Source organism: Sphaerodactylus townsendi, linkage group LG08 (assembly GCF_021028975.2).
Source record: "Sphaerodactylus townsendi isolate TG3544 linkage group LG08, MPM_Stown_v2.3, whole genome shotgun sequence".
Classification (NCBI taxonomy): domain Eukaryota; kingdom Metazoa; phylum Chordata; class Lepidosauria; order Squamata; family Sphaerodactylidae; genus Sphaerodactylus; species Sphaerodactylus townsendi.
The window spans coordinates 107,473,085-107,493,843 of NC_059432.1; the positions used below are offsets into that span (position 1 = coordinate 107,473,085).

At 50.8% G+C, this 20,759-nt stretch overlaps 1 protein-coding gene across 1 annotated transcript in view; it reads left to right on the forward strand.

Annotated features, from left to right (window-relative positions):
- The first annotated feature begins 3,704 nt into the window (after nucleotides 1-3,704).
- CLCN2 (chloride voltage-gated channel 2) overlaps nucleotides 3,705-20,759 on the forward strand; it is a 114,298-nt gene continuing 97,243 nt past the window's right edge. The window contains 1 exon segment of the mRNA XM_048505440.1: nucleotides 3,705-4,095. Coding sequence (XP_048361397.1) covers nucleotides 4,042-4,095 — 54 coding nt within the window. The 5' untranslated portion in view covers nucleotides 3,705-4,041.

Sequence of the window (20,759 nt, forward strand, 5' to 3'; positions counted from 1 at the left end):
TTTTGGAAGGCTTTCTGATTCAACAAATATCTCCATCCCATCCTTCCCACTGAGAGACTACCAGGGGTTCCACGGTTTCTCTACATCCAACTTTCTACCAACATGTTACAACAAGCGTTGTTAGGTATATACAATAATACGCTGAACAATTCGCGTGAGCTTTGAATGCCTTGATTTTAAAATGACAGAAGAACCCACCAGAAAACTGACTGGTTTTCCTACCGTTTACTTGGTGTGTAAAGCGCTGACAAGCGGCAGCCAACATCTGACAACTCCGTTCTACTCTGCTAATACCAGTATGTGTGTATGTGTGTGTGTGTGTGTGTGTGTGTGTATACACACACATACATACACACATACATATACACATATACATATATACATACATATACACATACATATACATATACACACACACACGCATATACATATACACACACATACATATATATATACATATATATGCATATATATACACACACACACATATATATACATATGTGTGTGTGTGTGTGTGTGTGTGTGTGTGTGTATGTATGTATGTATGTACCCAACAAGTGCTGATGTAGCACCCAATACAACATTGTGAATAGGGGGAAACACAGTGGTGGTATTCAAATAATTTAACAACTGGTTGTTTACAAGCACCATGCTGAAGTGGTACGAACCTGCTGAATCCCACCACTGGGGAAACAGTCCCAGACTGCCGCTTCGTGCTCCTTTTCCATATTCCTCCACCACCCACAAGAACCCTGCAGAACTCCAGAGACCTTACTGTGCGACTGCTGGACTCACCCGTCGCAGCCCTTGATTTATGTGCACTTAGAAGCACACATTGAGACCTGTCCGGCCTCCACCCACCAGTGGCAGTGGGGCAAAAATGCTCGTGCCCCTGCCAAAAAAAACCCCACGCTGTCGCCGGCTCCTACAACTCTGGTCTGTCACCCGGGAAGGACAGCGAACGAAGAGGACACTTGGAGTCTTGTTCTGGCGTGCGCTTCCTGCCAAACAGCTGTGCCCGTTTCCAGGAATTCCGCCTCCCGCAAAAACTGCCAGCCACGTGACGCATTGTTGACGATCTGCTTTTGCCCGAGTTGCTCCAGATTTGGCGGCCGGATCCTTCCGTTGCATCCCAGTAAAGAAAAGCACAGGAAGACACCTTCAAAGAGTCGCTTATGCAACTGGACCACGAAGTGTAGCTGTGTTCGTCTGTTTGTGCATGGGCGTATCTGCCAGAGCGACAGGGGGTATCCCCTGTCCTTGGGCGCTGCCGATCAGGTCACATGGGGGGCACAAACTCGCCCCCACACACCGAAGTCTGCTGTGGGCCTGCTGGGCACTCCTCGAGGAGCACTTTGGCAGGCTGCCGGCCCGGCGCCAGCTTCTGCCGGCCTCCCCACCTCTATCAGAGGCTGGCCTTCAGTAGGACTGACGGACTCACAGCTGAGCTGGATTTGAAGAGGTCCGCTGTGACTGACGAAAGCTCTTGCCCGGCCAGAAATTCTGTTAGTCTTTGTTAGTCTTGCTCTTTCCTGTTTGAAGGTTTTTGTTAGTCTTTAAGGAGCACTGTGGCACAGAAGTCCAAGCTCTGCTCACGACCTGAGTTCGGTCCTGACGGAAGTCGGTTTACGGTACCCGGCTCAAGATTTACTCACTTCCATCCTTCCGAGGTTGGCGAAATGACTTTCCAGCTTGCTGCAGGTAAAGTGTAGGCAGCTAAGAAGGACAATGGCAAAACTCTCGGTAAATATAGTCTACCTTGTAAATGTCATGATAGGACGTCACCCCAGGGGTCAGAAAGGACCCGGCGTTTGCCCAGGGGACCAGTATGACACTTTAACAACCACACCATGATCTCCCATATCAAGGAAGAAGAAGAAGGAGGAGGAGGAGGAGGAGGAGGAGGAGGAGGAGGAGGAGGAGGAGGAGGAGGAGGAGGAGGAGGAGGAGGAGGAGGAGAAGGAGAAGAGTTTGGATTTCTATCCCCCCTTTCTCTCCTGCAGGAGACTCAAAGGGGCTGACAATCTCCTTGCCCTTCCCCCCTCACAACAAACACCCTGTGAGGTAGGTGGGGCTGAGAGAGCTCCGAGAAGCTGTGACTAGCCCAAGGTCACCCAGCTGGCATGCGTGGGAGTGTACAGGCTAATCTTATTTCCCCAGATAAGCCTCCGCAGCTCAGGCGGCAGAGCGGGGAATCAAACCCGGTTCCTCCAGATTAGATACACGAGCTCTTAACCTCCTACGCCACTGCTGCTCTCTCATGGTGGGGCTGAGAGAGGTAGGTGGGGCTGAGAGAGCTCCGAGAAGCTGTGACTAGCCCAAGGTCACCCAGCTGGCATGTGTGGGAGTGCACAGGCTAATCTGAATTCCCCAGATAAGCCTCCACAGCTCAAGTGGCAGAACGGGGAATCAAACCCGGTTCCTCCAGATTAGATACACGAGCTCTTAACCTCCTACGCATTTCAAATCCTCTGCAATATGATCGCTACAAATAGGTCGTTGAGTCAAACATGTTTTTAAAAGATTGTCGGATCCTCTGAAGATGCCAGCCACAGACGCGGGCGAAACGTCCGGAGAAAATGGCACCAGAACACGGCCATGCAGGCCGGAAACCCCACAACACTCCACTGTTGGAATTAATGAGCGCTTTTGAAAAAACTGAAAAAAAATCATTCATTCACGAATGCCGGGTCTCATACGGAAAGATTATTACAGGATGCTGCTACAGGGGAGACGGAGATCGCTAGTTTCTTCTGAGCCACATGAAAGGAGACGATTGGCCAAGGCTGGATTAAGATCAGCGCGACGTCCCGTTCCGCCATTTTCCCGGCCTTGCCCAAAGACGGCCATTTCATAAATGGGAGGATATGTCGCACGGCCGCCGCGTGCGAGAAAGAGAGTCTTCACAAGCGCGTCTGCCCCCGGCACTTCCTTGGTCTTTAGATGCAGCTATACATTAATGGCAGAGATACGGCTTTTTAAAGAAGGCATTCATCTCACTTCAAAGCTGCCGAGAGACCGCTAGGCTCTGACCCAGTTCAATGGGTCCTTCCAGAAAAAATATCTGCCTATGGCAAGCCGGGGGTCTTTATTAGGAGCATGAGAAAAGTTCGGACTTATAAGGACTTATATCCCACCTTTCTCCTCCTTTAAGGAGTCTCAAAGCCGCTTACAATCACCTTGCAGAACCTCTGCAGAACAGACACCTGGTGAGGCAGGTGAGACTGAGAGAGGTCGGAGAGAGCCGTGACTAGGCCGAGGTCACGCAGCGGGCTTCATGTGCAGGAAGGGGGAAGCAAATCCAGTTCACCAGGTAAGAGTCTGCGGCTCATGCGGAGGTGCGGGGAATCGAACCCGGTCCTCCAGATTTGGAGTCCGCTGCACTTAACTGTTGCACCACAAACTGGGTGATAGCCCAAGGCTCTGGATTCAAGAGATGCTCGGCTGAGCTTGCGTGGCCATTGGTGAAGCCCCCATCCTTAGGATAACAAGAAGCTGCGGTTATTGACGCCCTCAAACATCAAGGTGGTCTTTAGCCTTCGCTGCATCAGCATCGACGTCGGGGGTCCCCAACGTGGCGGGCCCCCCCCCCCCGGGCACCCCAGCCCCGCCTCGCGCCCCCCCAAGTGTTTTTTTAGAAAGTGGGCGGGCCCAGGTAAGGCTTTCGCCCAGCGAGGCTCCCGATTGGCTCTGCGGCCGTCTGAAAGTGCTGATGTGGCTGCTGCCGCCACCCCGGGGGTCCGGCCGCCTCCCCCCGCCCCCCGCGGCGATCCGGCCACCCCTTGGGCCGGCTCCCCCCCTCGCCCTCCCCTCTCTGCCGCAGAGCCAGCGGCTGCCTTCGCCTTCGCCTTCGCCTCCCCCTTCCCCGCGGAGGCGGAGCGCGGCCGTCCCGGGCCCTCCTCCCCGGCCTGCCCCGTCCCGCCCCGGGCAGGAGGCGCGGGCAGGCGCCCCGGAGAGCAGCAGAGGCCGGGCCGGCGCCGGGGGAGCAGCCGCAGGAGCGGAGGGAGCGGAGCGGGGCTGCTTCGGGCACTGCCGGCCGGGATGGCGGCCGACGGCGGCCTGGAGCAGCGGGCGCTGCAGTACGAGCAGACCTTGGTGAGTCCCGCCGCCCACCGGGGAGCCCGACGGGGCGGACCTTCCCTCCTTCCTTCCCTCCTTCTTCCTTCCCTCTTTCCCTCCTTCTTCCTTCCCTCCCTCTGCACCCGACCGGGCTTCGTTGCAGCCGGGACGCCTCTGCTCTTGTGCAAAGGGCTTTTTTTCGCCTTCCTCAGGCTGCAAGCGGCAGTGCCTTGGGTCATATGCAGAGTGCTTTCCCTGCCTTTTCAAGCTGTGCGCAGCAGTGCCTTGGGCCATGGGCAGAGTGCTTTCCGTACCTTTTCAAGCTGCGCGCAACAGTGCCTTGGGTCATGTGCAGAGTGCTTTTCCTGCCCTCTCAAGCTGAACGCGGCAGTGCCTTGGACCATGGGCAGAGTGCTTTACCTGGCTTCTCAGGCTGCACGCAGCAGTGCCTTGGGTTATGTGCAGTGTGCTTTTTCTGCCCTCTCAAGCTGCACGCAGCAGTGCCTTGGGCCATGTGCAGAGTTCTTTTCCTGCCTTCCTCAAGCTGTATGCAACTGTGCCTTTGCTCGTGTGCAGAGTGCATCAGTGCCTCTGCTCATGTGCTGGGGTCTGTTCTAACCTTCCTTAGACTGCATGTGACAGTGCCTTTGTCCAAGTGCAGAGTGCCTTTCTCACCCACCCGCAGGCTACACGCATTAGTGCCTTGGGTCATGTGCAGAGTGCCTTTCCCACCTTCCCCAAGTTGTCCTGACTGTGTCTCTGCTCATGTGTGGAGTGCCTTTGCTGTATTCCCCGTTGCCATCCACACAAGTGAGGCTGGCTTTTGCGGCTCCCCTTGGCCATCATCCCAGGAGTGCCTCTGAGCATGTGTAGTGTCTTTTTTCACTGCTGACGCGAAGGGAGAGGGGGAGCCGCTCACCCTGGAAATACCACTCGTGGGAGGGGGTGTCGAAGGTGTTCATTTGAAAAGGGCACAGAGCGGAGCCTCCTGGTGGCCCTGGCGTTTCCTATGTGTGCCAGCTTGGAGCAACTGGTACAGGTTGTGCCCCAATGAAGACGAGAAACTTGGAGTATGTCTGGGCAGAGGAGTGCTCGAGAAAGACGCCTGGCAATTGACTGTTGCTGCTTTCTGGAAGGCTGGCCCGGCCCCTAGAGGGTCTCTGGTTTCGGGTCACATTGTGGCACTGGTAGGGTTGCCAATCTCCAGGTGGGGCACGGAGGTCTCCCCGAATTACAACTGCTCTCCAGATTACAGAAATCTGTCCCTTTGGAGAACCCTTTGGCATTATACCCTGCTAAAATCCCTACACTTTGAAAAAAAATCTCCAGGAATTTCCTGCCCTGGAGTTGGCAACCTGTGGAACAGCGAAGGCTTACAACGAAAGGGTTTGTAAACAAAACTGGGGCAGTTCGAGTGTCAGACTGGAATCTGGGAGGCCTGAGATCTCCACTCGCTGGGTGGTCTGGGGACAGCGGCGCTCTGGGTTCAAATGTCGACACGCTGGGTGGCCGGGGGTCAGCCACCCTCCCTCAGCCTAAACCAGTAGTGGCGAACCTATGGCACGGGTGCCAGAGGTGGCACTCAGAGCCCTCTCTGTGGGCACACGCACATAGAGTTTGTCGTGGCGGGGGGGACGGAAAACCCCATTGATTTTCATGGGAAGAACTAAAGCATGATCCTTTACCTGGGAGTAAGCTCAGTTGCTGGCAATGGGGCTTGCTTCTGAGTAAACCCTCCTAGGGTCGTGATTCATCCATTCAAAGCATCGCGTGGTTGCTTCACCAAGTTTACTCCCAAGTAACACGCGCCTCGGAGCCAACCGTTTTCCCTAAACTAAAACCTCAGTATTCAGGTTAAATTGCTGTGTTGGCACTTTGCGATAAATAAGTGGGTTTTGGGTTGCCATTTGAGCACCGGGTCTCGAAAAGGTTCGCCATCGCTGGCCTAAACTGTCGATTTATTTAGAACCTGTCTTCATGACGCCTCTCCAGGGACCGGCCCCACTTGTGAAATAAGCTACCTTGCAGGGTTGTGAGGATAAAATGGAGGTGGGATTTATGGGAGCTCTCGAACGAAGGGCAGGGTAGACATTTCTCGTTTGTTTTTGCTACCAAGTCGTGACTGACTTAGGGGGACCCCTTAAAAGGTGTGAAAAACCACTTTGGAAGTGGTTTGCCATTGCTGGACTCTGCACAGCCCCCCTGGACTTCCTTGGGGGGTCTCCCATCCGAATGCTAACCAGGGCTGACCCTTTTTGACTTCTGAGATCTGCCAAATCGGCTCAGCCTGAGCTGCCCAGAACAGCTCCGGATAAATACGGTGTACAGTTATGGTTTGTTGCATAGAATCATAGAGCTGGAAGAGACCCCAAGGGCCATCCAGTCCAACCCCCTTCCATGGAGGAACACACAATCGGAGCCCTCCTGACATAACATTCATCCAGCCTCTGTTTAAAAACCTCCAAAGAAGGAGACTCCACCACTCTCCGAGGCAGTGAATTCCACGGTCGAACAGCCCTGACAGTCAGGAAGTTCTTCCTAATGTTTAGGTGGGATCTCTTTTCCTTCCCCTTGAACCCATGACTCCTGGTCCTAGTCTGTGGAGCAGCAGAAAACAAGCTTGCTCCCTCTTCGACATGGCATCCCTTCAAATATCTAAACATGGCTACCATGACCCCCCTTAACCTTCGCTTCTCCAGACTAAACATCCCCAGATCCCCAAGTCTCTTTTCGTAGGGGATGAATTCCAGACCTTTGACCATTTTGGTTGCCCTCCTCTGGACCTGTTCCATCTTGTCAATATCCTTCTTAAATTGCGGCGCCCGGTATACTATGTTTAATATGCCGCCCCTCCCCTTTCGGGCTTGGGGCGGCTCACGACATTCCACACGGTGATACGACAACAAATGAGACGTCAAAATGTCCAGACGTTCCTGCAATTCACAAATGGTGACAACCACAGGACGGGCGATAAACAATATAAACCAGACAGGTTGCGGAGGCAAAAGGGAGCATCTTGCAGCCCGGTGGTGAATTGTGCCTTCGGGGAACCCACTAGGCTCCTATGAAGATCGCAAATACAGTATCTTCATCTCCTACGACCCGGAAAGGACACCGACCCCATAACGAAATGCAGGGACACCTTTGTGGATCAGTGCCTTGTTTGAATCTAGTGCTTCCGGAGGGTAGGCCGATGCTGACCCGAAGTCCCTCTGTCCTGTGTTGCGGTGCGTGAACATCAGGTCAAAGAGACCTTTTGGAACTCGGCACAGAGTTGCAGACTGGGAACTTTGGGGGTGGGTTGGGGCCGGCCTTTGGAAGAGAAGTATGTTGCCTGGTGTGTGTGAGGTTCGTTGCTTTGCACGCGGCAAAATGACTGTTAAAATGTTGACCCCTCCCCTCCAGAAGCGCGTTGCTCTTCTGGATCCTCGACCTGAAAGCGGAGACCTTCTGAGCCCTTAGGGAGAATTTGTCCTAAGTCCGTGATGGCGAACCTTTTCGAGACCGAGTGCCCAAACTGCAACCCAAAACCCACTTATTCATCGCAAAGGGCCAACACGGCAATTTAACCTGAATACTGAGGTTTTAGTTTAGAAAAAAACGGTTGGCTCTGAGGAGTGCGTTACTCGGGAGTAAGCTTGGTGGTTGTCGGTGGCTTGGCTTTGAAGCAACCGTGCATCTCTTGCAACGGGTGAATCACGACTCTAGGAGGGTTTACTCAGAAGCAAGCCCCGTTGCCAGCAACTGAGCTTACTCCCAGGTAAAGGGTTGCACTTTTGTTCTTCGCATGAAAATCAGTGGGGTTTAACAGCGCTTAACAGGGTTACCTGCACTGCTTCCCCAAAACTAGGTCTTCGGTTTAATGCTATTAATCGAGCCCAGCAGCCCAAGCCAACCTAGATGTGTGTGTGTGGGGGGGACTCTGCGCATGCCCACAGAGAGGGCTCTGAGTGCCACCTCTGATACCTGTGCCATAGGTTCGCCACCACTGCCCTAAGTCCATTTACGTCCGGAGACGCCTTGTCGCTAAATGGACACGACACAGGTTAAAATGAGAGCGGTTCAGCATTCAAGGAAGGCACCTGGGTTGCTCCTAAAACAGGGGTCTGCAACCTGTGGCTCTCCAGATGTTCATGGACTACAATTCCCATCGGTCCCTGCCAGCATGGCCAATTGTAGACCATGAACATCTGGAGAGCCACAGGTTGCAGACCCCTGTCCTAAAAGGATCCCCCCCCCCCAAACAGTATTTTGCCTGCGGCTTCTTGAGCAGGCCACCAGGAACTCTGTTTTGGGCTCCAAGAGATCTGTGTGAACTAAGATGAACCCCTCCCCAAACCGACTGCAGTCATGCGCAGATTGAGGGGGGGGGGGGCTTTTCGGGATTATTGTGTACCGGTCGGAGACTCAGAACAGGAATTGGGGACCTGAGACTCCTCTCTCTGCCAGGGAAACTAGCTAGGTGACCTTGAGCTGGTGACCTGTTCTCGAGCCTACCTCGCAGCGTCGTCGTGAGGACAAAATGGAGAAAACAAGAACGATGGAAGCCTTTTTGGGTTCTGTTGGGGGGGGGAAATGGATTACAAGTGAAATAATAAAGACATGGTTGTCTTGCTTGCTTGTGTGTGGGGTTACTGTTAGGGAAAGGGACCTTTTGAAGTGAAGGAAGGGTCTCCAACGAGGGGCAACGTCCCCCCCCTGCCATGTAGGAAGACACAATCAAAACACTTCTGACAGATGGCCACCAAGCCTCTCTTTAAAACCCTCCAAAGAAAGAGACTCCATCACACTCTGAGGTAGTGCATTCCACTGTCGAACAGCCCTGACTGTCAGGAAGTTTTTCCTGATGTTTAGGTGGAATCTCTTCACCTTTTGAACCCATTTCTGCTGGTCCTAGTGTCTGGAGCAGCAGAAAACAAGCTTGCTCCCTCACCAACATGACATACCTTCAGATATCTAAACGTGGCTATCATGTCACCTCTTAACCTTCTCTTCCCCAAACTAAACATTCCCAGCTCCCTAAGTCTCTCCTCGTAGGGCTTGGACTCCAGACCTTTGACCATTTTGGTTGCCCTCCTCTGAACCCCTTCCAGCTTGTCAATATCCCTCTTGAATTGTGGTGCCCAGAACTGGGCACAGTATTCCAGGTGAGGTCTAACCAATGCAGAATAGAGAAGTACAATTACATTCCTTAATCTAGACACTGTACTCCTATTGATACAGCCCAGAATCGCATTGGCTTTCTTGGCCGCCGCATCACACTGCTGGCTCCTGGGTGGGAGCAGACAGGTCTGTCCCAGCTGGTCGAGGATTGCCTGCTACGGCGCTTACAGATTGGTGTCTGGTGCACATTCTGCTAATGTAGTGGCTCACAGGTTTTGAAGGCGGCCTCTGAGCTGGGATTGACAGGGCAGAAAATGGAAGAGGCGGCAGGGAGAAGATCCGGAAAGGGTATCTGTTAGGGTGGCCGGCAAAGCTGTAGCTGGAGGGGAGGGGGAGCCCGGGAGCAGCTGCTCCATTTCGCCGCAATGGAGTCCTGTGAGAAAGCACCGCCGGGTGGACAGGAAACATGCCGTCCACGCAATTATCTTCCCTGGATTAAGCAGATCTTGAAAGAGGGCAACAGCCGAGATCAGGAAGTTCATCCTCATCGTTCAACACCTTCATCTAGCGAGTCACGTTCAGATGTTTACGTCCATGTTTGCAAAGAGCCGCTTGTCTGGTTACCAAAGGTGAACTGAAACTGAAATCAGGCCTGCGGAGCAGACAGCCAGTGTGGTGTAGTGGTCAAAGTGCTAGATTAGGATCTGGAGACCTGGTATCGAATCTTTTTTCTGCGCTGTGGGAGCTGGCTGGGTAACCTTGGGCCAGTCATACCCTTTCAGCCTAACCTACCTCGCTTATGTCATAAGAACATAAGAGAGGCTTTCCCCACTACAGAAGGGAGCTAAGGTCGACTCTGTTCCCTTCAGTGGAGGGCAATTCCAGGCTGTCCCCACAGCAACTGAGTTGGCCCCCTGGAACCGAGCTAAGTGGGCGGGATCATCTTGGTGCCTGTTTCGGGCTTCCCTTCTATCGTGGATTGGCGCTTGTGTTACAGCGGGAAACGGGAGGCGCTTTTTTTTTACTAGTTTTACAGTTTACAGGTTACATGTGCTTTCTTCGCTCCGCCAATGGCTCTCCCGTTCTGCGCCTGCCACAAAAGTGGCTTGTGATTGGTTGAACGGATGAGGTGTCGTTTCGATGCTTCCCCACTTCGAAGTGGTATCGACCTTGTTCCGGCAGAAACGTGTAGTTCATAACTGCGACAAGGATGTCGCAGTTCTGAGGGGGGGGGGGGCCTGAGACAAAACAATGTTGAGCTCGGTGGCAGTGGGGATTCACTGAGGCGAACCTAGGTAGAAACCAGTTCAACTCTGTCAGTGGGGAAAGCCCCAGAAAGAGCCTGCTGGATCAGACCGGAGTCCATCTAGTCCAGGGGTCTGCAACCTGCGGCTCTCCAGATGTTCATGGACTACAAATCCCATTAGCCCCTGCCCAATTGGCCATGCTGACAGGGGCTGATGGGATTTGTAATCCATGAACATCTGGAGAGCTGCAGGTTGCAGACCTCTGATCTAGCCCAGCACTCTGCTACTCGCAGTGGCCCACCAGGTGCCTTTGGGAGCTCACGTGCAGGATGTGAAAGCAATGGCCTTCTGCGGCTGTTGCTCCCGAGCACCTGGTCTGCTAAATAGAGTCATCCCCACTTAGTCACAAAGCTAATTGGAGAGGATGATAAATTCTGTCGTTGCCCCCTCGTCCCCCGATTCATGATTTTATCTAAACTCTCCTTATTGTGAATACAAAAGACGCATCTATTTCATCCTAAGGAAGGGAGCGCCCATCTTCCTGATTTCGGCTGTTGCCCTCTTTCAAGATCTGCTTAATCTAGGGAAGATAATTGTGTGGAAGGCATGTTTCCTGTCCACCCTGCGGGTGCTTTCTCATAGGACTCGATCGCGGCGAAACGGAGCAGCTGCTCCCAGGCTCCCCCTCCCCTCCCCGCCAGCTACGGTTTTTCCGGCCACCCTAAACGATACTTCTCCCTTTTCAGATCTTCTCCCTGCCGCCTCTTCTATTTTCTGCCCTGTCAATCCCAGCTCAAAGGCCATCTTCAAAGGGGCCCAACAGACCGGCTTTTGTGGGGGCAGAGCTGGGGTGGGGGGCGATTTCTCACACTGGGCAGCAATTCCCGCCAGAGCTCGATCCAGCCGGTTCCAGGAGAAAACTGATCTTTGTTCTGATGTCTTGCTGTTCGCAGGGAACGGGCAACAAGGTCTAGCCGGCTGGTTGGTTCCTGGTTTCCCGAAGCTCAGTAGCAGAGCGAATGGGCTTTGGAATGCAGGTTTGGGGTTCTGCCTCTACCGTGAATGGACCTCTGGCAGCAGATCCAGGGGGTGCCGCTGTCCAAGACCCAGTTTTGAGGAGACAAGGTGGACCATAAGAACATAAGAACATAAGAACTAGCCTGCTGGATCAGACCAGAGTCCATCTAGTCCAGCACTCTGCTACTCGCAGTGGCCCACCAGGTGCCTTTGGGAGCTCACGTGCAGGAGGTGAAAGCAATGGCCTTCTACTGCTGCTGCTGCTCCTGAGCACCTGGTCTGCTAAGGCATTTGCAATCTGAGATCAAGGCGGATCAAGATTGGTAGCCAGAGATCGACTTCTCCTCCATAAATCTGTCCAAGCCCCTTTGAAAGCTATCCAGGTTAGTGGCCATCACCACCTCCTGTGGCAGCATATTCCAAACACCAATCACACATTGCGTGAAGAAGTGTTTCCTCTTATTAGTCCTAATTCTTCCCCCCAGCATTTTCAATGAATGCCCCCTGGTTCTAGTATTGTGAGAAAGACCAATGTGAGACCAATGATAGGATCTGACTTAAATAGCTTCTTATATCCCTGACTTCAGCATAAAGGGGAATAAGGAATCGGGCCCCTTCCGCACATGCAGAATAATGCACTTTCAATCCATTTTCAATGCACTTTGCAGCTGTGCGGAAGAGCAAAATCCACTTGCAAACAATTGTGCAAGTGGATTGAAAGTGCATTATTCTGCTTGTGTGGAAGGGCCCTTGGTTTGGTTCTGGTGGGTTTTCCGGGCTGTGTGGCCACCAGACCAGATCCACCAGACCACGGCCACGCAGCCCGGAAAACCCACCAGAACCAGTTGAATCCGGCCGTGAAAGCCTTCGGCCCTTGGTTTGTCTATCCATCCATCCAGTTTTATCTCGCCCTTCCTCAAAGGAGCTTAAAAAATAAAGTAGTCCCTTGTGCAAGCACCCGCTCATTACTGAACCACGGAGAGACATCATGTCACGTTTACTAGGCAGACTATGTTTATAGGGCAATTTGCAATTGCTTTCCCCAGTCATCTATACCTTACCCCCAGCAAGCTGGGTACTAAGGATTGTGTATATGGTTCCCCTCTACGCACAAACTATTTTGTAATACAGGACAAGAGAGAATGAATAGCCCAAGATCAGCCAGTTTGCATCATGGCTGTGTGGGGGGTTCGAACCCGGTTCCAGCACGGTGCCAAGCTGACTGCCTGGCACGCTGCCCTATCCGGCCCGGTCAGGGGACATCTCTTTTGAGATACTTCACTGAGTCCATGACCATCTTGCTTTTGTTAAGAAGATCAATGATCAGTCCTGGATACTCCTGTTTTTAATCAGTTTCTTTGTATTGGGATGTCAACATTTTATCGATCCATCAGCACAAGTAACCCACAAGCATACAATTTCCTGTTATTTCCCCTGACATTCTTGAGGGTTCCGCCATTGTGCAGACTTTGTGCGGAGTGGGTTGGGAAATAATTAACCTTTCCATATTTCACCTCGTGATTTGTATCCGCAGCTGATTTGCGTCCCAAAGTGTAGGAAGTTGGAAATTATTTCTCATATAAGAGACAGCGGTTGTTTTCCTTGGGGCCTTTTGAAACTTCCTTAAAACATGACCGGTGTTTAATTGAGTAATTCATAGAAGTCAAGCATCAATCAAGGTAAACACATTTAGCTGGCTGAGAGCCCACTGATATATAAGTCTATTTTTAAGCTATCATAACGCGGCCTTTGGAATGGATTGAGCCACCCGTTTGGATATAGGAATTCTCTTCCTGCATCTGCTCTTTGTAGACTCAAATTTAGAGGGTTGCCAACTCTGGGTTAGGAAGTAGAAGAAGAGTTTGCATTTATATCCCCCCTTTCTCTCCTATAAGGAGACTCAAAGGGGTTTATAAACTCCTTTCTCTTCCCCCCCCCCCTCACAACAAACACCCTGTGAGGTAGGTGGGGCTGAGAGAGCTCCGAAGAATTGTGACTAGCTCAAGGTCACCCAGCTGGCATGTGCTGGAGTGCACAAGCTAATCTGGTTCACCAGGTAAGCCTCCACAGCTCAAGTGGCAGAGCGGGGAATCAAACCTGGTTCTCCAGATTAGAGTGCACCTGCGCTTAATCACTACACCACGCTGGCTCACGTACCAGGGGATTTTGGCGCTGGAGCTTGTTTGGGGACAGGAAGGAATTCAGTGGCACATAATGTCATAGAGTCCATTTTCCAAATTGACCACTGTACTAAATTCTGTTGCCTGGAGATCCATTGTAATAGCAGGATCTCCAGTCATCTCCTGGACGTTGGCATCCAACCCTCTTTTGAGGTTCCTGTGGACAGGAGACGTCAATTAAAGCACCTCATGGTTTAGGTCAGTGGTGGCGAATCTATGGCACAGGTGCCAGAGGTGGCACTCAGAGCCCTCTCTATGGACTCGCGCAAACAGAGTTAATCATGGGGGGGGGGGGGAATGCCCCCTCTCTAGGCTGGTCTGGGTCGCTGGGCTCAATTATTAGCCTTAAACCTAAGACTTAGTTTTGGGGAAGTAGTGTAGGCAACCCTGTTAAGTGCTGTTAAACCCCACTGATTTTCATTCAAAGAACTAAAGTGTGATCCTTTACCTGGGAGTAAGCTTGCTGGCTGGCAATGGGGCTTGCTTCTGAGTAAACCCTCCTTGGGTCATGATTCACCCGTTCGGAGAGTTGCATAGTTGCTTCAAAGCAAAGCCAATGACTACCACCAAGCTTACTCCCGAGTAACACACGCCTCGGAGCCAACTGTTTTTTCTAAGCTAAAACCTCAGTATTCAGGTTAAATTTCCATGTTGGCACTTTGCAATAAATAAGTGGGTTTTTGGTTGCAATTTGGGCACTCTGTCTCGAAAAGGTTTGCCATCAATGGTTTAGGTCAGTTGATTGAGCAGGGGGCTGGATTAGCTGGGCCTGTGTGGCCCTTCCAACTCTATGATCTCATGGGTCATATCTGTCGTGAGGGGGGGTGGGGAGGGAGTGGAAAGGGCTGGATCGAAATAGTAACGTGGGAAGGTTTCACGCACGGGACCTGGAAATTCCACGCAATTAGGATGCCTCCTGTTGGAAGCCACGCACTCGCTTGGGGTGACCGGCAGCCCAATTTTGAGAAAACTCAGTGCAACCCCGATGTCCCACGGCTGGAACCTCTTTTGCTTTTCTGGTGTCGTGTTGAAACTGGTCCCACGACACGCCCGAGGCGAGATTATGTCAAAGTTGTGCAGGGGCCAAGAGGCAAGTCCCCGGGTCCATGGTGCGTTTCCTTGCTAAAAATAGCACCCAGAAACAAGCGGGCGAGCCGTGGCATCTTTGCAAGCGTGGCAAAGATGTCAAAAGCGCTTTTTCCTCACCCTCCGCCCCCAGATTCTCTCTCTCTTGCCTCAACCAGGTCCTTGCCTGCTTCCTTTTCCTTCTGCCCCTTTGTGACACCCACCCTCCATGCAAGTCTAATAAATAGGACTAATAAAAGGAAACACTTCTTCACACAATGTGCGATTGGTGTTTGGAATATGCTGCCACAGGAGGTGGTGATGGCCACTAACCTGGATAGCTTTAAAAGGGGCTTGGACAGATTTATGGAGGAGAAGTTGATTGATGGCTAACAAACTTGATCCTCCTTGATCTGAGGTTGCAAATGCCATAGCAGACCAGGTGCTCGGGAGCAGCAGCAGCAGAAGGCCGTTGCTTTCACCTCCTGCATGTGAGCTCCCAAAGGCACCTGGTGGGCCACTGCGAGTAGCAGAGTGCTGGACTAGATGGACTCCGGTCTGATCCAGCAGGCTCTTTCTTGTGTTCTTAAGGCCATTGCTTTCACCTCCTGCATGTGAGCTCCCAAAGGCACCTGGTGGGCCCCTGCGAGTAGCAGAGTGCTGGACTAGATGGACTCTGGTCTGATCCAGCAGGCTAGTTCTTATGTTCTTATGTTCTTAAGTCTGCCCAGATCTTCTTGCCCGGCCCAGGTTTGCCCCTTGCTAGCCTTGATCTTTCCCCACTTGGCCACCTTATCTCCCCCAAGCAATCTACAACCCAATCTCTTTTTACAACAGGGTTTTATGCTCTCCGCAGTCAATAAGCCCGCCTGATTGCCAGAATTGTGCAATATTTTCCACAGAACAGCAACTTTGGGACTCTTCCCGCCCCCCCCCCCCCCCCCCCCCCATGAATGCCAGCCACAGGGTTGGAGCTGAAGGCAACGGGGCAGAGTGAAATCCCAAGCAGGGATCAAAGGCTGCTGTGAAGGTTTCTAACTCCAGGTGGGCCTTGGAGTTCTTTTAGAATGACGAGTGATCTCCAACTACAAAACTCCATTTTCTTGGAGGAAATGACAGCTCGGAAGAGCGGAGTTCTATGGTATGCTATAGAGTCTAGGAGAAATGGAAGTCCTAGAGTGCCCTCCCTGCTGAGCTCCTCTTCCTTCCTAAACTCCACTCTCCCTAGGCTCTGGCCCCATGTCGCCAGGAATTTTCCAACCAGGGTCGGAAACCGTAGCGCCGCAGTTCCTTATGTGGAGCCTCACTTCTTTAATTCAGTTTTTATAGTAATGATATCATTCAAGTAATGAATTCTGTAGACTAATTCCTTTTCCCTCATACCCATGGAGCAGAAGATAACCACCTGACTTTATGAGGATGACGTGGCCATCTCATCTCTTACAAAATCTGGCCGAAGAAAGATATTGTCTACTTTGGTGGACTATTGTGATAAACAGTTTCGAATGATCAACTGCAATAACCCAAACAGTGGTTTTTGGAAACCCTAAAACCAACTGAAGAAGAAGAAGAGTTGGATTTATATCTCCTCTTTTTCTCCTGTAAGGAGACTCAAAGGGGCTTACAAACTCCTTTCCCTTTCCCCCTCACAACAAACACCCTGTGAGGTAGGTGGGGCTGAGAGAGCTCCGAAGAACTGTGATGAGCCCAAGGTCACCCTGATGGCATGTGTTGGAGTGCACAAGCTAATCTAGTTCTCCAGACAAGCCTCCACAGCTCAAGTGGCAGAGTGGGGAATCAAACCCGGTTCTCCAGATTAGAGTGCACCTGCTCTTAACCACTACACCACGCTGACTCTCCAACTGGACTATGTCTATCCTTTAAATACTTCGGCATTACTTTTAAATCCTCCGTGTCCAGGTGGGCACAGTTAAATCCCACTCTTACGTCCGCCCGACACACATATGGAGTTACCATCAAAAAAATTTATACTAAAAGAGGATACTTTGTTGTCCTTAAGACTTTCTTAGGTAAGGTAGGTCAAGTCAAGTCAAGTCAGCCTTTACTGGCATAAATGGTAAGGTAGTTCCCCAGTTAATATATGGGGTTTAGTTCTGGGAAAGGAACCCAAAAAGGTTGGATCAATTGGACACCATCCAAAATACCTTAGTGGGGAAAATCTTAGAACTCCTTCACCTACCCATCAAGGCAGGTCTGCGTTCATCTAAAGCACAGGTGTCAAACTCGCGGCCCTCCAGATGTTATGGACTACAGTTCCCATCATCCCCTGCCAGCATGATGCTGGCAGGGGATGATGGGAACTGTAGTCCATAACATCTGGAGGGCTGCGAGTTTGACGCCTGTGATCTAAAGCTATTGCGATTTTACCTCAGATTGGATTTTGTTCCTCGCATACCGCTGGCCTCACATGGATATCACTTTTACCTGAGGCAAAACTGTTGGTTCGAGGTCTTGACTCCTGTTCTACACCTTTATGATTTACCTCAAGTCTATGAAAACCTGGGACTTCACTATAATAACATTTGTGAATGGGTAGATGACAAGGAAGCATGCCAGAGATGGCATTCTTATTTTAAGCCGGTTTCAGAATTCTCACGATATTTACCTGAGCCTACAGATGCGTCACCAAGAAGAGTGTTTGCAAGCTCTCAGTTTCAGACAACGTCCTCGGCTTACATTCAAGGCAGATATAGTAAAATCTACCCTGATCTCCGTTTCTGCCCATGAGCCTCTAACCGAGTAGAACAGGGGTAGGGAACCTGCGGCTCTCCAGATGTTCAGGAACTACAATTCCCATCAGCCCCTTCCAGCATGGCCAATTGGCCATGCTGACAGAGGCTGATGGGAATTGTAGTTCCTGAACATCTGGAGAGCCGCAGGTTCCCTACCCCTGGAGTAGAAGATCTTGTCCGTCACAGAGCCAGCATGGTTAGTGGTTAAGAGCAGGTGGATTCTGATTTGGAGAACCGGGTTTGATTCCCCCACTCCTCCACCTGAATGGCAGAGGCTTATCTGGTGATCTAGATGTGTTTCCACACTCCTACTTCTCTGTTAGTTGATCTTAGGCTAGTCACAGTCCTCTCAGAACTCTCTCAGCCCCACCTACCTTACAAGGTGTCTGTTGTGGGAAGAAGAAGGGAAAGGAGCTTGTAAAGCACCTTGAGTCACCTTACAGGAGAGAAAGGTGGGGTATAAATCCAAAATACTACTACTACTACTACTACTACTACTACTACTACTACTACTACTACTACTACTACTCCCCCTCTTCTTCTTCTTCTCCTTCTCCTCCTCCTCCTTCTCGTTCTTCTTCTTCTTCTCCTCCTTCTTCTCCTCCTCCTCCTTCTCGTTCTTCTTCTTCTCCTCCTCCTTCTTCTTCTCCTTCTCCTTCTTCTCCTTCTTCTCCTTCTTCTCCTTTATTTCCTTCTTCTCCTTCTTCTTCTCCTCCTTCTCCTTCTCCTCCTTCTCCTCCTTCTCCTTCTCCTTCTCCTCCTTCTCCTCCTCCTTCTCCTCCTCCTCCTTCTTCTCCTCCTTCTCCTTCTCCTCCTCCTCCTTCTTCTTCTTCTTCTCCTTCTTCTTCTTCTTCTTCTTCTTCTTCTTCTTCTTCTTCTTCTTCTTCTTCTTCTTCTTCTTCTTCTTCTCCTTCTCCTCCTCCTTCTTCTCCTCCTTCTTCTCTTTCTTCTCCTTCTTCTTCTTCTTCTTCTCCTTCTCCTTCTCCTTCTTTTTCTTTTTCTTTTTCTCTTTCTCCTTCTCCTTTTTCTTCTTCTTCTTTTTTCTTCTATCCATCCATTATATGTCAATATTCTATCTAGATTGAGCCAAGTTAATCCACAGTCTTTAGAGTCAGCTGAGGATCTGATCTGTTTTGCTTGGGTGAATGTAAACCCAGTGATTACATTTAGGGTTGCCTCTTCCCTGTGCTTATCAGTTAAATCGAGGGAAAGGATTGTGCTTGCCAACCCTTGAAAATAAATCTGTTACAGCCCCACCCAAGCTGGCAGCAACACCTGAGTGTGCTGCAATCGCTGCTTCCATAGATGCTTCCCGGCAGGTGTGGAGGCATGCAAAGTGAAAAAGCCTCCCCGCCACCAAGAAGCCCCTATGGGACTCAGTAGGAGGTTAAGAGCTCGTGTATCTAATCTGGAGGAACCGGGTTTGATTCCCAGCTCTGCCGCCTGAGCTGTGGAGGCTTCTCTGGGGCATTCAGATTAGCCTGTGCACTCCCACACACGCCAGCTGGGTGACCTTGGGCTAGTCACAGCTTCTCGGAGCTCTCTCGGCCCCACCCACCCCACAGGGTGTTTGTTGTGAGGGGGGAAGGGCAAGGAGATTGTCAGCCCCTTTGAGTCTCCTGCAGGAGAGAAAGGGGGAATATAAATCCAAACTCTTCTCTTCTTCTTCTAAGTCTAAAGAACCGGCCGCTGACATAAGGCGACGAATGGCCAAAAGGAAGCTGACTGTCATTGGCTCCTCCCCTGGCCACACCCCTCCCTGCCACGTCCCACCACCAGCGAGGGCTGTGGTAGCTGCATCCCGGTGGATTCTCCCCTCTGCTGGAGCAGGTGCCCCCAAGCCGTGGACTGCACCCACAGGCGGATTCGCACCCCCCCCCCCTTTGGATGCGACCTTTAGACCTGTTATTCTCTATGAAATTGATTATCGTGTTTTATCTTGTTGTGTATTTTTTTAATTTGATTGTAACTCTTTTATTGATAACGCTTTTATGAGGTGTTGTGAAGGCCTCAGGCCGTAACACGTAATAAATATTTACATTTATGTGAAGCCTTGCCGCAGAGTTTTTTATAGGGCCAACTTTGCACTATAACAGGAAGTGGAGAAAGTTTGTAATGCTGGAACTCGCTGCGGTGGGGAAATATACGCCTGTTACATGCTAATCATTATCTTGCAGTGGCGTAGCAGGTTAAGAGCTCGTGTATCTAATCTAGAGGAACCGGGTTTGATTCCCAGCTCTGCCGCCTGAGCTGTGGAGGCTTCTCTGGGGAATTCAGATTAGCCTGTACACTCCCACATGCCAGCTGGGTGACCTTGGGCTAGTCACAGCTTCTCGGAGCTGTCTCAGCCCCACCTACCTCACAGGGTGTTTGTTGTGAGGGGGGGAAGGGCAAGGAGATTGCAAGCCCCTTTGAGTCTCCTGCAGGAGAGAAAGGGGGGATATAAATCCAAACTCCTCCTCCTCCTCCTCCTCCTCCTCCTCTTCTTCTTCTTCTTCTTCTTCTTCTTCTTCTTCTTCTTCTTCTTCTTCTTCTTCTTCTTCTTCTTCTTCTTCTTCTTCTTCTTCTTCTTCTTCTTCTTCCTATTGCATGCTATATTGATTTAGTTTTCCAGGACTTTAGAATCATAGAGTAGGAAGAGGCCACAAAGGGTCATCCAGTCCAACCCCCTGCCATACAAGAAGACACTATCAAAGCACCCTGACAGATGGCCATCCAGCCTCTCTTTGAAAACCTCCAAAGGCAGCATTTTATTACTGTTGAACAGCCGTTACTGTCAGGAAGTTCTTCCTAATAATATTTAGGACTTGCCCACCCCAGCATATGTTGGGAGAATTTCCTTTCTCAAAAGTATGAATGTTTAAGTACATTTTTTTCCTCCCTCATTTTACCCTCCAAAAGGTAAATTTATTCCGGCATACTTTTTCGTGAACCAGAAGTCACTTCATCAGATCCATCCAATAATATGCTTTGCGTTACAAGGACAGAAAAGCAGGGGAAGGGGTGGAGAATAATAATAAGAAGAGTTTGGATTTATATCCCCCCTTTCTCTCCTGCAGGAGACTCAAAGGGACTTGCAATCTCCTTGCCCTTTCCCCCTCACCTGTGCTGCGGTAACTTCTATATAATGATCGTATTAAGTTGTTAAATTCAATACAGTAGCGATCAAACCATTCTCTATGACCGTTTACAGCCTTAGATTTGGTCGAGGAGACGGCTTGAAGTTCCCCTGCTAAATTTGAAACTAGTTGTTCAAAGTGATGTATTCCACGTTCTGGTGTGTCAGCCTGTAATATATTCTCTTTTAATTTATTAAATGTAAAAGAGCTAAGTAG